General features: G+C 39.4%; 1 protein-coding gene and 1 long non-coding RNA gene across 3 annotated transcripts in view; one reads left to right on the plus strand and one right to left on the minus strand.

Annotated features, from left to right (window-relative positions):
- Positions 1-943: 943 nt before the first annotated feature.
- On the minus strand, positions 944-1,894 carry LOC125286529. The gene is made up of 3 exons (XR_007192194.1): positions 1,845-1,894; positions 1,599-1,751; positions 944-1,001 (listed from the first exon to the last, which is right to left on the minus strand). It is a non-coding gene; the product is annotated as an uncharacterized LOC125286529 (long non-coding RNA).
- Positions 1,895-2,032: 138 nt separating this feature from the next.
- The window catches only part of LOC125286579 (A disintegrin and metalloproteinase with thrombospondin motifs 2-like), a 122,548-nt gene continuing 109,325 nt past the window's right edge, over positions 2,033-15,255 (plus strand). For both annotated transcript variants that reach the window (XM_048231768.1, XM_048231769.1), the window contains exons 1-2: positions 2,033-2,254; positions 4,293-4,741. In XM_048231768.1, the coding sequence (XP_048087725.1) occupies positions 2,170-2,254; positions 4,293-4,741 (534 nt within the window). In that variant the 5' untranslated portion in view covers positions 2,033-2,169. The remainder of the gene's footprint in view (positions 2,255-4,292; positions 4,742-15,255) is intronic.

A 15,255-nucleotide genomic window follows, 5' to 3' on the forward strand; every position in this document is an offset into this window, starting at 1 on the left:
GTGATTTCACTGATTAGCGGATCTACCTGGCTTAAGAGTTGTGCTGATAAGAATCAGCTGATTAAGTGAATGGTTGGAAAACTTTTACTTTCTGGAGCCAGATTTTAACATCTCTGCATAGGAATGTGTGTACTGTATAGCAGATTGACTCAGTGGTTAGATAGGAATGTGTCTACTGTATAACCTACATTATGTGCCCTGAGTAAAGACAAGCAAATGGCACAGAAAGTATATGAGTAAACAATGAATGTATATTTTATAAATGTTCTCTGTTATCAATGACAGTGATTTAATCTGAAACTGAATTGTCAGATTTCTAATGAATATTTTATGAACAAACACAACGCCTAATTTAAATCTTAATGAACGATTATACGATGTTCCAAAACCTTATGCATAGATTCCAAGTTGTCATTTGATAAGATCTGTAATAACATAACTTTTAAGAGCACAATTAAAAATATGTCCCTTTGCTCATAAGACATGCTAATATATGGCAAACAAATGGTTGCCATTTGTTTGACCTTCACAAGGACACAAAGCATTCCTTGATTTCCGAGAGCTCTGAAAAGGAAAGGTCTACATGCTCATCAAAATTCATCTGAAAGAGAGGGAGATAGAGAGAAAGAGAGTATCAAAACATGTTTGCTGTTAGAGGTTAAATCACCTGTCAGAATATCCAGGTTTGTAGACAAAGGATCTCTGACATATCATGTGATTGTCTGAAGGCACATTCTTTAGCTGAAAGGAGCCTCGGCATCCTGACGAAGTTTGAACTCCTGCTATTTGTTTACAAAGACTACTCCTCCTTACCTGAATTAAACTTCTTTTACTGTAAGAGAGATTCTGCATTTAGATAATCCTTCTTTTGGCCATTGCTGTGTACTTACTTTTTATACATAAATCTTCTAATCATTGCAAGATCAAATCTGTTAGTCATACACTTGCACACGCATCCTCTTTCCCTCAGCCTATCCCCCGCTTATCTTCTTGATGAGCTCCTGTAATAACATTACACAAACAGGGGCTGTGTGAGGAGTGATATTAATGTGTTCCAATCCTTAGAAGTGTACTTTTCAGGGCGCAGGGCTTGGTGTCACCATGGCAACGCCACAGCGATGGGGAAAGAGTGGGAAGCAAAGGTGCTCAGCAGTAGCCGTTCGGTGTGGGATTTTAAAAAAATGTGACATTTCCCTGGGTGTGTGCATGCAGAAGATGGACTAGATATATGATGTTTGTTTTATTCAGAGCAGGGATCTAAATCCCTGACAGGGCCAAATTTCAGCATAATTCTCTGAAAGCAACCATTTTTAGATGTAGCCTATGATCTGTGATGACCTTGTGGCAAACATTTATTGGGCTGCTTCACATTACACCATAGGCCTACCATTTTATCTTCACAAATGTGCATCAATATAGAATTAACCACCAGAAACTGGTCAATCTGTCTTGTCCTCTATGGCAGTAGGCCTCCATTCCATAAAAGTGTGAGTTAACTATTGATGAACATAATTTTGCATTATACATCTTACATTTAATATTAATTTAGCAATACACATTTTAATTTCACTTCAAATCTTGCAATAAATTATATTGACCTTTTGTGTAATTCACTTGCCACAGGGGGAGCTCTTGTATCGACAGTCTTTGTGCCTTATGCCGCTGCTTCAGTAAAGGGTCTGCGATGTAACCTCGAATTTTAGCGGACCAAACCCAGCGGAGGTGACTAGCATGTTCACTGAGTTTTTCACCTTTGCCACAAAGACCAGACAATAACAGAAGAAGTTAGTATATTTAAACCATCACTCTTGAAAAGTTTTCATGATTGGTCAGATATAGCCTACCGTGTAAACGCCCCACGCCCTGAAGCAAGAGGAATTCTGTGAACCTTCCGTACTGTTGAGCGCGAGTGTGTGGGCGCGTGTGTGAGAGAACGCGCGCGTGTGTAATGTGTGTGCATGTGCATGTCGACTCAGTAGGGTAGCTGAGAGAGAGAGAGAGAGAGAGAGAGAGAGGGAGAGAGAGAGAGAGAGAAGTGCGGTCTCTCTTGGTGCACTTTGCAGTAAGTTGCAGGCGGCTGTTGCTGGCGTGGCGGTTGCTGGTCACGGGGAACTTCAACACGCTGGATCCCAAAGTCCGTCTCTCGTACCCGCGCAGTTCGGAGCTGCTATGGATCTTTCGCCCGGATTTACCATTTTAATAATGTTGCCGGCCTTTCTGCAAACGAGCGGTCTCTTTATCTCCAGTAGCATAGGTATGTGAGTCAGTTTATCAATTTACACTTTCAGTCAGCGCTCTGAAGTGTGCTGGGCAAACCCTTGACCGACCCTCACCTTGTGTCTGTGACAAGCTTGTGTTCGTACTATCCATCATCCCAGTGTGTCAGCATAGGTGGCTCAGTAGTCTATAGATTTATAGAAATTCCCAGCACTTCACTCGTGGAATTTTTTGTCTGCTTTGTAATCAGTCACTGTTTTGAAGTGCACACTCCTCATCTCACTGGAGATACGCTACGGGCAGAACTAAATGATCTGATGGGAAAATGTGATAGGACTATTAACATTAACACACATGAACTGTAACTGCAACAATCGCTTTCATAGTGATCAATGCAGTTATTGATCTGTCACATCGGAAGAATAGCAGGATATTGACATTGTTATATTTCTATTGTCTCCTGCAAGGAATAGCCTACCGGCGGACAATCTTAGCCTAGGCCAACATATCTAATAAAAAAGGGCTCAGATCTTCTTTTCACAACTTTCACATTTGAACTGTAGGCTTATATTATCTTATAGCCTACATTTGAAGCTTAAATGGTTCGATTACAAATGCTTAATCTAATTGTCAAGTAATGTTAACATCAGGTAACGGACATCGTGCAGGTTTTCTTTTGAAGAAAAAAACTGAGAATATTTGCATACTAATGTGAGGGCGGATGTCATCTCTAACAGGACAAGATGGCTAAATTAAACTGCAATTAGGCTTAAAGTAGAATTGCTGTGCGTTAGAGCAAATATGCAAGCTATTGTAGGCTACCATATCTGAATAATTTGTCTGTTCATCACATTCTAAGGACAACACTGCTAATTACAATTTCTATGGAAAAAAAGAAGGGCCTCTCAGTGGTAACTTTGAAGAAATCGACCCTTAACATGAAGAGGTGTTGTGCAAGGATTTACATGTTTACATCAACTGTAGGTGTCTGCGAGAATGCTACTGTTCAGTTTACGCTTTAGATAGGCTATCCATCTATTAGATGGTTATCTAAGTTATCGGTAAGACGCATGTATTTCTGCATGTATAGCAGAAATTTCTGATATCTGCCCTACTTTTTATGTATGTTCAAGTATAAACTACAATTAATAAATGTGTTGTGTAGGCTATGTCGGGAGATTGTTGATCTAGAAAGGTGTGAGTCCTAAACAAGAGTGCTTCTTATTCACGCACGCGCAGGTGGTTTCTGAGTTGAACAGAATTGGAAGCTATCAGGAGAGTTCTCAGTAGCTTACTGGGAGTGCCATGACAGTGAGAATATGTTATTCAGTGTGTAAAGAGTACAATTATCACCTTGATCTCTTTGGCTTCTGGGAACAGTGCAGAAGTTAAACCGCGTATCAGACACCGAGCCGATCTCCCGATTTACACGCGCTGCTCAGAGAGTCGGTGTCCTTGAGTCCAGGGTGGGGTTTGGTCTGGAATAACACGCAAAACCGCATAATCTCGTAGATGCATAGAGTGGGCTAGGCTACAGTAGACAGGTTAAGTGGTGTCAACAAAACATATATTTTGAAAACACTCCCGTTGCAGTGACTAGACTTTGCCGCCATATTTTGTAGCATATTCTTGTGAAATGTGACCTGTGAGTGAAACCGCTATGGAAGACCGAGTCTTCCTGGGCAACTGAAAATCTAACAGAATATTACGAGTAGTAGTGGGCGTGCTGTAGGCCTAATGACATTCATTTTGAACAGTAAATCCCTTGTAGTAAAAAAAAATCAAGTTTTCTTTGCTTTGCAGTGACGGGGTGACTTAAGAAATAATAATACAACATAAAACCATTACTTCTACAACTGACATGAAGCACTTTTGTAGGTCATACATGTAGGCTGAGGCCAACATCATGGGATGCAAAATAACTGTTTTCATTGGTTGTTGGTACCGTGGCAAAACTGTCTTCTATAGTTATTTGCAGAATGTTGCAGCAGTGATGTGAAAATATTGAAAGACAGGACGTTTGCTTCCTCAGAGCTCATTGTCACCTCTTGGTGTTTCTTCTTCCTGCTCTACAGATTCCCTGCAGCATAAGCTTGGGGACTATGGACTGGTGAGGCCAATGCTCACGGATGCAGAGGGCCGCTTCCTCGCGCATGGCGTCTCATCTAGCCATGTGAGTGGGGGGCAGTTCCGTAGGCGCTGGCGCAGAGAGGCGGGTTTGGCCAGTGACACCCATGACCTGGGCGGGCAAGAGATGAGCGGTCACAGCAACAGCAACAGCGGCGACCAGGAGCGTCTCTACTACAACGTGACCATCTTCGGCCGGGAGTTACACCTGCGTCTGAGACTCAACTCACGACTGGTGGCTCCCGGAGCCAAGATGGAGTGGCAGAGCGACGAGAAGGAGGGGACGGTGCAGGGCCAGGGCTCACACACGAAGCCTCTGCACACCAGCTGTCTCTACGTGGGAGACATCGTCGGCTCGCGGGGTGCTGCTGTGGCCATAAGCAACTGTGACGGCCTGGTGAGTGACTGAACAAGATCCTGTCAGCTTCAGCATCCCCCTACCTAAACACCTCACCACTCCCTATATGCACACAGAAAAAGAGTCCAGTTTATATGGAGCTTGCCTGAAAGCAGTTTTCAAATCCTTCCCCAATATTATATGAGCTTTTCACGTGGCTGTATCCTCACAGTAGCACAACAGACAGCTCAAAGATGGGTTGAGGTTAAAGAAGTATTTGTACTATATTTGTATTTGTTGTTTTCCTTGTTTGGCCTTGTCCTATCTAAGTATACTCCCTGAACAAGGACATATGCTTGTTTTGTTTTTTTGTGTGCAGAAAGATTTGTCTTTGTCACTGTCATAGAGGCATGGAACAAGGGGTTGCTTTCAGGAGATATGAGTTGCATGCGTGCATGCTGATTGCAATGATATAACTTTGAAAATATAATAATCCCAGTTGTGGAAGGTCTAACCCATTGTGTGCTGTGCTTATACCACTACACTTTAATAGAGCTAATGAACCACCAATCATGTTTAGCCTGTTTACCCATTCTGCAGTTGTCACACCTACTGGATTATCCTTGTGTTGGACTCACAGTGCATTTTGCTTAATGCATTAAAAAAGTAATGTAATTACAGTAATGCATTGCTTTTTGCTGTAATGTAGTAATGTAAGGCATTACCAATACAATTTCAGTAATATTTTACTCGGTACAATTCTCAGTAACTGAAGTTACTTTGCTTTTTAATCCAAAATTGAGAAATGCTGCTTTTACAGACAAAGATCGTAGCCATTATTCTCAAACTATTTGCATTAAGTCTACACCACTGTAAGTGCAAAGACCAGCAATGATGAGAACCATTTAAAGTCAACATACAATTTCACTATATTTTACTATATTAAGTTGTGAGTGACCTTTGGCCTTTGGGGCCTACATTGTCCCATGAGCCATAACTGCAACCATTATATTGTTCTTTTGTTAGCCTTAAGGCTAGCTCAGTCATTATGCCATACCACATCACCTCCTGCCGTGTAATGAGCTGCATTGAACACATGAAGATCTATTGAGAACACCGAATCCATATTTCCTGTTATTTTGGTGAAAGTAATGTAAACATAGTGTAATGCCTTACAATTCAAAGACAGTAATATTGTAATGTAACAAATTACTTTGAGATGACAGTAACAAGTAATAAATAATGCATTACGCTTTTGAAGTAACTTGCCCAACACTGTACATGTGTTTATCTACTTTTTGCTTAGGTTGTTACCAAGAAATATAGACACAGCACAATCGAATAACAACCTTGTTGTAACCAAAAGTTATGCCTGAGGTGATTTCCAAGGTGTCTACCAGCCAACTATCTAACATTAGCATGTTATGTTAGCAGGCTAACTACACAGAAAGTAGAAAGCTTGACCAGTTTACAGTAATAGCAGTCTGTACAGTATCGTCGCAACTTGTAGTTACTTTTCTGGGGAGGTGCACATTAAACTACGTCATAATCTATGTGACTACGCTGTAGATTCAATGCAGAAGCATAAATCTTTAGTCTTTAGTCACTCAACATGCGGGGGATATAATCTTCATTTAGGCTGTTTTTCTCCTCTTGTTGTTTTGTTTTTCTGTCATCACCTAATGTAAGTGTGTCTGCAGGGTGTTAGGATCTACAAGGTGCTGTGTGAATGTATCTCTATGATGGCCATCTCTTACTGTTATGTGATCAAGATGAAGACAGAAAGAGACAGAGGAAGTGTGAAAGAAAAAGAGAGACAACTTTGAATTTTAGAGATGGAAGTTGTCACCTCTTGATGAAACTGAAGATGAAAGGATGATGACAAACAAGTAAAGGTCCACAAGTCCAGAGTTCTGGTGAAAAGTTAAAGGCATCATATTAAAGTGATATATAATAAACTTGTAATGGGGAGAATTGTACGCCTAGCGTAGTTGGCAGCACCCTGCAGACGGGGAACCAAATTTGGCTGTTGGCACCCGGGTAACATCTTGTGAGAATCATGAAACATATAGATATGGCTATTTGTCTTTGCCTATTGGCAGTCCTTCGGATCTAAATGAAAAATTGCTGGAATTCTCCTTTAACATATGCAACTTTGGTCTTTCAAAAACCTGCTCATATTCTATTTTACAAGCCCATTTAGAACCCCCTTTTTATAAATGGCCCATTTTAGCCGATATCTAGCACCCCCTCATGCTTATCTGGCACCCACATAAATAATTAAGTGAGCTTTACACTGATTGGCTTACCTTGCAGGGAGGGGGCAGTGATCAGAATGGTTTGCATCACAGTCTGTCTTTGCTCAGACCCGCCCATTTTTAGTGGTCATTTTGATTTGCACATTAAGGAGGAAACAACTGTGTTTACGATTCATAATAGCTTTGTGGCCATGCACCAAAGTCTCCTTATTCAACAAAGCCAACATAAAAACAGTTTACCATTCTGTGTCATTAAAGTAATGGCTTCAAACTCATTTTGATGTTTTCATATTTGAAGTTTTGACAAATTTGCATTTTTGCATCTCTGTCAGTATTGCACTATGTAGCTTTCAGATCCTTAACACTAAATGGTTGTTTAGTTGAAAACTGATGAAAAGTGGGCTCAGTGATATGGCCTTGAAATATTGTTTTACAATTAAACACAATCCACAGTTGTCTTTATATTGAAATGATAATAAAAAATAAATCAGATATTCAGGCGTGCTATAATAAACATTCACTGAGGTATATTTTGAATGATGTACAAGTAAAGAAAAAATACACACACAAACACGCACACAAATACACACACAAACATGCCTTTCATACCTGTGCAACAAACAAATGAACAAATGTCCGCGACCAGCAATGGCGCTCAACGGCTGATGTGTACGTGGGAGCCAGTGATGATTGGCTGGTGTCAGCTGCCTCAGCTCAACTATGCTTTTAACGTTTATGTTTGAGTGTGTATGGATAGGGCCCCACTTTTTCAAATTCACTTAATTTTGTCCTCAGATTTCATTGGAATTTTAATGTATTATTATTATTTGTTTAAACATGTTATGTCCTAAGAAGTGTAGTAAATTATTTCATTTTAAATTAAAGATATTTTAAGGAGAACAAAGGCTACTCTGCTTGCAAAGAATAAAACAGTTGATGCAGACGTATTTGGTAAAAGATTTCCTCCTTGTTTCAATGAGTCAGTAAACAGCTTGTGCTATCATATGTTCATTCTTATAGGTGGCTGTTTGAAATTCAGTATGATGGTGTCCATCATATATATATAGGTCAGTGTCAGAGAGGCAGTTGGACAGCCTGCTAGGTTATATATCCTAAACCACTTTGTGATTTTAAGTTGTGATATGTGTGATCCATATGTTCCCAAGTATGCATGTGTGTATGTGCATATGTAATTGTGTGTGTGTGTGTTTGTGTTTGTTGTTAGTGGGCTCTGCCTCAGGGTAGAAGTATACTGTCTTGGCTGAGATAATTCACACATAGCACATATAAATGATGGGATATTGTTTTGATCATGTCACTTCCATAGAGATGCAATGCAGCATGCTGTGAAAATATTAACATAATAATTTCTGTAGGGAAAAACGTTCAGTTTACTCATTCAGATCAGCATGTATTACAGATCAGTAAAGGAGTGCATTGATGACTTTGAATTGAGAAAATGCTGATATTCCTCAATGTCATAGGGACTTTCATGATACTTGTAAACAAGTTCATGAAATATGCAATATATGCAAATATATGTAAATCTTCTAGACAAGCTCTCTTAGATGTCATTGCAGAGACATAGGCTACTGCAAGTTGATGTTGTGTAATCATACTAGTTAGGGCTATTGTGCTTGGACTAAAGGGTTTAGAACATAGGAATAGCATGCATCCAACATGTAAAAAGATATACAAATCAAGACTTGTTTCATACCAGTTGCATTGTGTGTGCATGACGGCCATGTTGTTGAATTGCTGATTGCTGGTGTCCATTCACACCCCCAGGACTGATGCTGCAGTGCTGGGTAGCAGTCCTCTCTGTTTACATTGAGTTTGCATTGCATAGATTCACACTAGGACCAGATGTGTTTTTGATACAGCATTCATAAAACAGAACTAGGCTAGGTTACAGATGTAGTATCATATGTTCATATGGGTTCACATTCCTTATTTAAACTGTATATACAGACTCAACAAAATTCCTTTCTCTTCACTGTGAGCAAAAGGTAGTAAGATTTACAGGTGACAGTAGTCAGAGACCTAACTCCTAATCAAAGGCTTTGGTCCACTGATGACAGAGTTGCTTGTAGATGGGAATGGGGTATACTGTCTCAACACCAGAAAAGGTAGTGTTTTGTGACAAGACAGAAGACTATCCTTCCTCAGGACAGAATATGCAAATATGGAGCTATTTCTCCTTGGCAACAGGTGTGTTATTGTCTAAGAAGCAGGAGTTGTTGGCCTCTAGATTGAAATTTGTGCAGAGATTCTGATGTTGAAACTAGAGTTCTGGTGTTGAAATTCAAGGGTTTACATGGAAATTCATCTTCATATATATTTTTTAATTCTTTTACTAATGATCAAAGGTTTATGTCACTTACTCTTGTTGGACTGAAACTTCATTCAGTGTTTACATGTAGCTTTTTCCTTCCAATTGAGCTGGTAGCTGAGTTGACAGGAAACAGTTCATGTCAAGGCCTAAATATAGCTTATGTGGATTTTGTTGATTCATCAGCTCTTACTACTTAATTCAAATATTCATATTGCTTCAGTCGAGTTAGGCCTGAAAAATTGTAATGAAATTAATTTGATGGAAGGAAAATATTTAGGATGGCACTGCAATATTGTGGCCATTTTATCAGGAAGAAGGAGGAGTTGCCCAGAAGATAAATGATATCACTTCTATCTTTGTTTCGCTACAGAAGAGCACCACCACTGACTTCTCCTCAGGGGACAAGCATGTATATGGGTGTGCTGAAGAGTGTCCAAGGCCTAATCCCTTCACACACTCCACCACCTGCCACAATTACACCTTCATATTTCCTGGGGTGTGGCTACATTCAGCCTGATTTTAAACCATCAATCAGCCTGCAAGACTATCATCAGCATTGTTCAGCAGTGCGCCCATACAACTTTGCCACTCTTTCCTCCAGTCGCTTTACCCATAGAAAATAAACAGACATGTATCCAGTGCCAGCATTCTCCACTGTGCATGCCCAACTTCCAGCATATTATGCAGATGTAGCAAATCCATGTCAAAGTGCAAGTGGGATGTGTGCTATGTAAGCATGTACATGCCATAATCCTACAGTAATGCTCGTAAATATGTTGCTCTAATGAACAGAGAGAAAGATGAGTGAGTTGTATTTCACTTTACCAAAAATAATTATTTTTATACCATGAATTCATTCTGAGAGAAGGCGGTCCATGTACATTTTGTCCTTGGTTTTTCATTTTACAATTGAGAATTCAAAATGGGAAAGACAGATGTTCTGCTAACGTTCCATTCTCTGTATTGGAGAATGGAAAAAATAGAGAAAGAGTTGTTGTTTTAAATATAGTTTAAAATGGAAAACACAAATAACAAATCTACGGATACCAAAAAACTAGATGAAAAGGACCTGCTGTTTGAATGATGCCACAAAGTGAGGCATAGACGGCCTGTACAACAGGATGTAACCTGTGTGCTACTGCAGCTTTGTAGTGTTGTACCAGTGCAGCACATGACAGACACAACACTCCATGCACTGCAGTGTAGGCCTACAGCAATGTCCTCAAGTTCACTCTTACATAGTAGGCTATAATGGATTAGATGCCTATATCTATGTCTATATTATATGCCTATATCTATCAATTCATTATATACCTACAGTATGTGCTATATTAAACTGAAAGTTTTGGGTTTTTCAAAAGGGGTCTTTCTGTGCAACATGCTCTTTGTGTATTAAGCATTTCTTATGCGTTTCGATTTGTTTATTATAATACTTGTTTATTTTCTTTAGGCTATTGACTGAATTGACATTATTGTTTATCATTGCTATTCTCCTTAATGGACAATATATTCCTAATTTGTTTACTGTTAAATGTAACTCTTGCATTGTTGTTATTTGTATGTCGCTTAGGACAAAAGCGTCTGATTGAAATTACATCTCGATCTCGAACTTCAAAATCAAAGGTAGAATCGATGATGCAGCCACACCCCCAATGTCACGTCCCCCCAATGTGACGCACTGCATGCCAGCAGTGCGTCAACATTATCTCCTCTAACTTCAAGCTGCCGCCAGTTAAAAAAAAAACACATCAACCGAGCTCAAAGCCCCTCTTGCTACTCTGAAATCACTAGTATGGAATTATATTGTCGTTCATTCACGTCAGTTAACAGTACTCAATTTAGCAAGTGAAAAGAAGTTCTAGTTACACTCTTTTTTATTTAAAACATAAAATGCACATTGATCAGTACAATATTTGGTTACACTTTACTTGAAGATATGTACATAAGAGTGACATGACACTGTCATGAACGTGTCATAAACATTATAAACAAGTCATAAACGTTTATGACATAACACTTCTGTCACTCGCTTCTGTCAAGTGTCATTTGTTTTTTGTCATGACAGGTTAGGGTTATGACAGTGTCATGTCACTCTTATGTAGAAACCTAAAGTAAAGTGTTACCGAATATTCCATGAACACTGATCACTCTTCGGAGTGTGCTGAAACAATGAAATTATCGTTTCATGTTGTTTCATTTCACTATGTTCACATCTATGTTTAATGTCTGTTCTATTCACTATAGGAACGGTTTAAAAATAAAAAGCGGTTTCAAAATAAAAGCCACCCAAAACAGAACTGGAAAAAAGGCAAATAAAATAAACAAGAAATGCATTAATAGTAGGGCTGTCAAACGATAATTATTATTTTTTATCACGATTAATTGCTGAATTTCTATAGTTAATCGTGATAAATCAGATATTTTATCACATGATTAAAATTATATTATTTTGCATTTCTGAACTTTTCAGAAGTCCACATTAACAATGTCAAACAAGTATTATCAGTGTATCTTGATTGGTACTCAAATTAAAGCAAAGAAAGTTATTGTGTGGCCCGCCGGCCAATTTTCAAAACCCAATGTGGCCCTTGAGCCAAAAAGTTTGCCCACCCCTGCCCTATAGCTATAAATGCCCAGTTTTATGGTCTGGGCTGCTTGCTTTTGATGCTTGGTGTACATATCCCATTCCAAAATATAACGGCAGTTTTTACAGTAGCAGTACAGTAACAAGTACAGTTCAGTTATACTACAGTAGGCTATAGTGCAGTAGTCTAGTATTTTCATCTCCAAAATACTGCATTTCTGCAGTAAAGTACAGTACTATGCAGTACAATGCAGTTTTTTGTGTCCAAAATACTGCATTTTCTGCATAAGAACGGCAAATATTTCCTCCAAAACTGTTTTTTTTTATACTCAGAAATCTGCAGTTTGACACTTGAAGTAATGCAGTTATTTTTTGTAAGGGTCTTGTTGTGCTAGTAGCCTACTGAGACTGACTGCTCTTCACCTGTGTCTGTACTAGGCTACTTGTCAAAGACATACTTGCTCCCCCTGATTCCCTTCAATATTTTTTCAAACGTAGACTATTTAAAACAATCATTTTGATACTTTATATAGGCCTTATTTACCATCTGCATCTATTGTCCAGTATGCAGCACAGCAAATCAAAGTTCCATTTTGCATATGTTCAGTTGTAGGCTATCTAAACCAACTAAAGCTTGACTGAAATACTGTAACGGTGTGGGACACACGTGCACCATAGTATAATCTTCTTCATTTTAAATAATTATGGGGCACACTACTGTTATTGACCCTCTCTGCAGACCCTAGGTGAATCTGCTACAGAATGAAATTAATTAACACATCACAACACAGGCAGATCAGATTACAATTACAGGTTCCACCCTGCAGTGTAGCTCTCAAACACACAATTAGCCAATCAGAGCGCTATTACTGGCGACTCAGTGGCTCACTTAGGAGGTTGGAATGTCTCTCTCTCACCACTGCCATAATTATAGGGTCTCTCCGACTGCCGCGGAAATAGTGCTCCCAGTTCAGGAGCAGAGTCAGAGCAGAATGGGGGGTTTCCTGAAGTGAATAGCAGCTCAGGAAAATAATATTTGGGATGTCACAAGTGTGTAGCAAAGGTAATCTTTTATGAGTCAGCACAAAATAGAACTGAATGAAGTCCCCTACTTGTGGTTACACTAAAGTGTGGGGAAAAAAATGTTGTTAGTCCCTGAGTTGAACACACACACATGACTGGATGACTGAGATTTGCACCAGTTTGTGGTTGGCAAGAATGTATTATATGTACAGTGTATAATTGACCAAGATACCTTGAAAATTTACCAGATTTGGGTGTACAGATGGTGTATAATATAATGAATGAATGGACAAACTCTTTTTTGTGGATCTCAAGATTGCATATTTGCTCTCTAAAAACCTTAAATCATTATTCTGTGTATTCAGATTTATCTTGTGTATAGTGGAAGTAGGAACATTTTATTATTTTACATTTTTTATGAGCTATTATAATCTGTTTTTTTTTTTTAGATTTGGAAATTAACTTGTGATTCAGTAGCTTGAGAATATTAAAATAGATTGTTTGGTGGCTAGTTCTAAATTAAGTCTTCCCTGTGTTCAAACATAAAGTTCTCTGATATTTCTTTTGCATGACTGGAGAAACACGATGCAGCCAGACTTTTCTCGTCTTGAGGTGGACTGCAAAGCGCTGTGACACGTATCTTTCAGTTTAATTAAATGCATTCATTTTTAAGGAGTAAAGTGTTACAAAATGTATAGCAAAAGATGTATAGGAAACCAGAAATAGAAAATATTGCACAAAAACTACAACGTCCCAAAAACCCTGTGATGTAACAACAAAAACACGTTACAAAAAACATGGCAGACATTCGTTTTTTCGTCAGCAGAAAGTGAAAAATTCTGAAAGGTTTCGGTACTAATATTTGTTCAAATTAAGTTTCAGGTGGAAAAGTTGAGTTTTATTTTCATAATCTTTGGTCAGTGAATACATACAACCATCAATTTGTTAGTTAACAGAAATGTTGTATTGGTGTATTGTGTTGTTAGTGTCATGGTTTATTACGCGGGAGACTGGGGTTCGATTCCCGTGTAAAGCATTTTGGCAGAGATAAGTAGAAGTGTAAATGCGCATGTGTACCAACGTCTCTACAGAGAAGGTGCGCAATTTGAAGAAGAAATCAGTTCTCAAACGGTTTTGATTGCAACAATAAGCTAGTTCATGCACCAGGGTGTAAATAGCACACATTACTATACACCAGGGTACGAATAGCATCCACTTCTAATTATACAGTGATGCAAACAGCATACCTTATTCAGAGTGTCTATTTGCACCCCTGGTACGAATAGCATAGGCCACACAGCTGAGCTATTCACACCCTGTGACGTAACAACAAAAAAACGTTGCTCATTTTTTTATTTATTACATTGTGGGATCAGTATGCAGGGAAAATGCACATACACTGACATTTGTACCAGACGGGGTATTAATAGACACATTGCTGTGTGCACCGGGGGTACAAATAGCATACATTGATATTTGTACCAGACGGAGTATTAATAGAACACATTGCTGTATGCACCGGAGTACGGAATGGTTTAAGCCTTATAAAAAAAAAACAATAGCGGCGGCTACAACACACCTGGCTCCACCAGAAATAAATGAGCTGGGTAAAGAGCCTTCCGTGCATAAGGTCCATTGTAATGATGTCAGTACTCTCAGGGTGTCTGTGTCAGTGGGAGTACCAGTTGCTTAAAGCCTTGATTATACTTGGATGCGGCTGTGCACATGGATATCTGCAGACATCAAAGACCCAGGGGCGCCAAAATGTACATAATTTTGACCAGAACCTGTGTGTGTCACAGCCTGATAATGTAAAGAGACTAGGCCTTCCTGAAAGCACAAGGCTGTGTTGCTGTCTTGCATGTTGTCCCTCCCTGGTGATCCCCACTGTGTTGATCCAGCTCAGAGTTTGATGTGTCAACGCAGGTGTGTACATAAGAGCACATGACATCATCAGCACCATAGTTCCACTTGTTCCCACCTCCTGTCCCCTGTGGGGCTGCATGAAGAACCGGAATCGTCTGAAAATGTCTGTCGGGTCTGCTTGACACTCCTCCACTTTAGGCTCAATAGATCATGGCTGCTGATACTATCTGGGGAATTGATTCTCTTTTGTTCCCTGAAGCACCCAGGCGACATGTGAGGCCTTGATAGTCCCTCTGTAATCCTCTCTGCTCAACTGGCGAGTGTATAATCCGGCACCCCCTCCCCATCCTGCCCAGATCTGCTGTTAGTTTCCTATCTAGATTTGCAAGACTGGCAGACTGTGTTGAAGCTCTCCTAGTAGTCACTGAGGGTTCATCTGTGGTCTTGGTTGTTGTTACTACTGTATTGCTGTCCTAAGCAACCACTCTAGAGTCATTTCCTGTCTCTA

This window comes from Alosa alosa, chromosome 21, assembly GCF_017589495.1.
Source record: "Alosa alosa isolate M-15738 ecotype Scorff River chromosome 21, AALO_Geno_1.1, whole genome shotgun sequence".
NCBI classification, from domain to species: Eukaryota; Metazoa; Chordata; class Actinopteri; order Clupeiformes; family Clupeidae; genus Alosa; species Alosa alosa.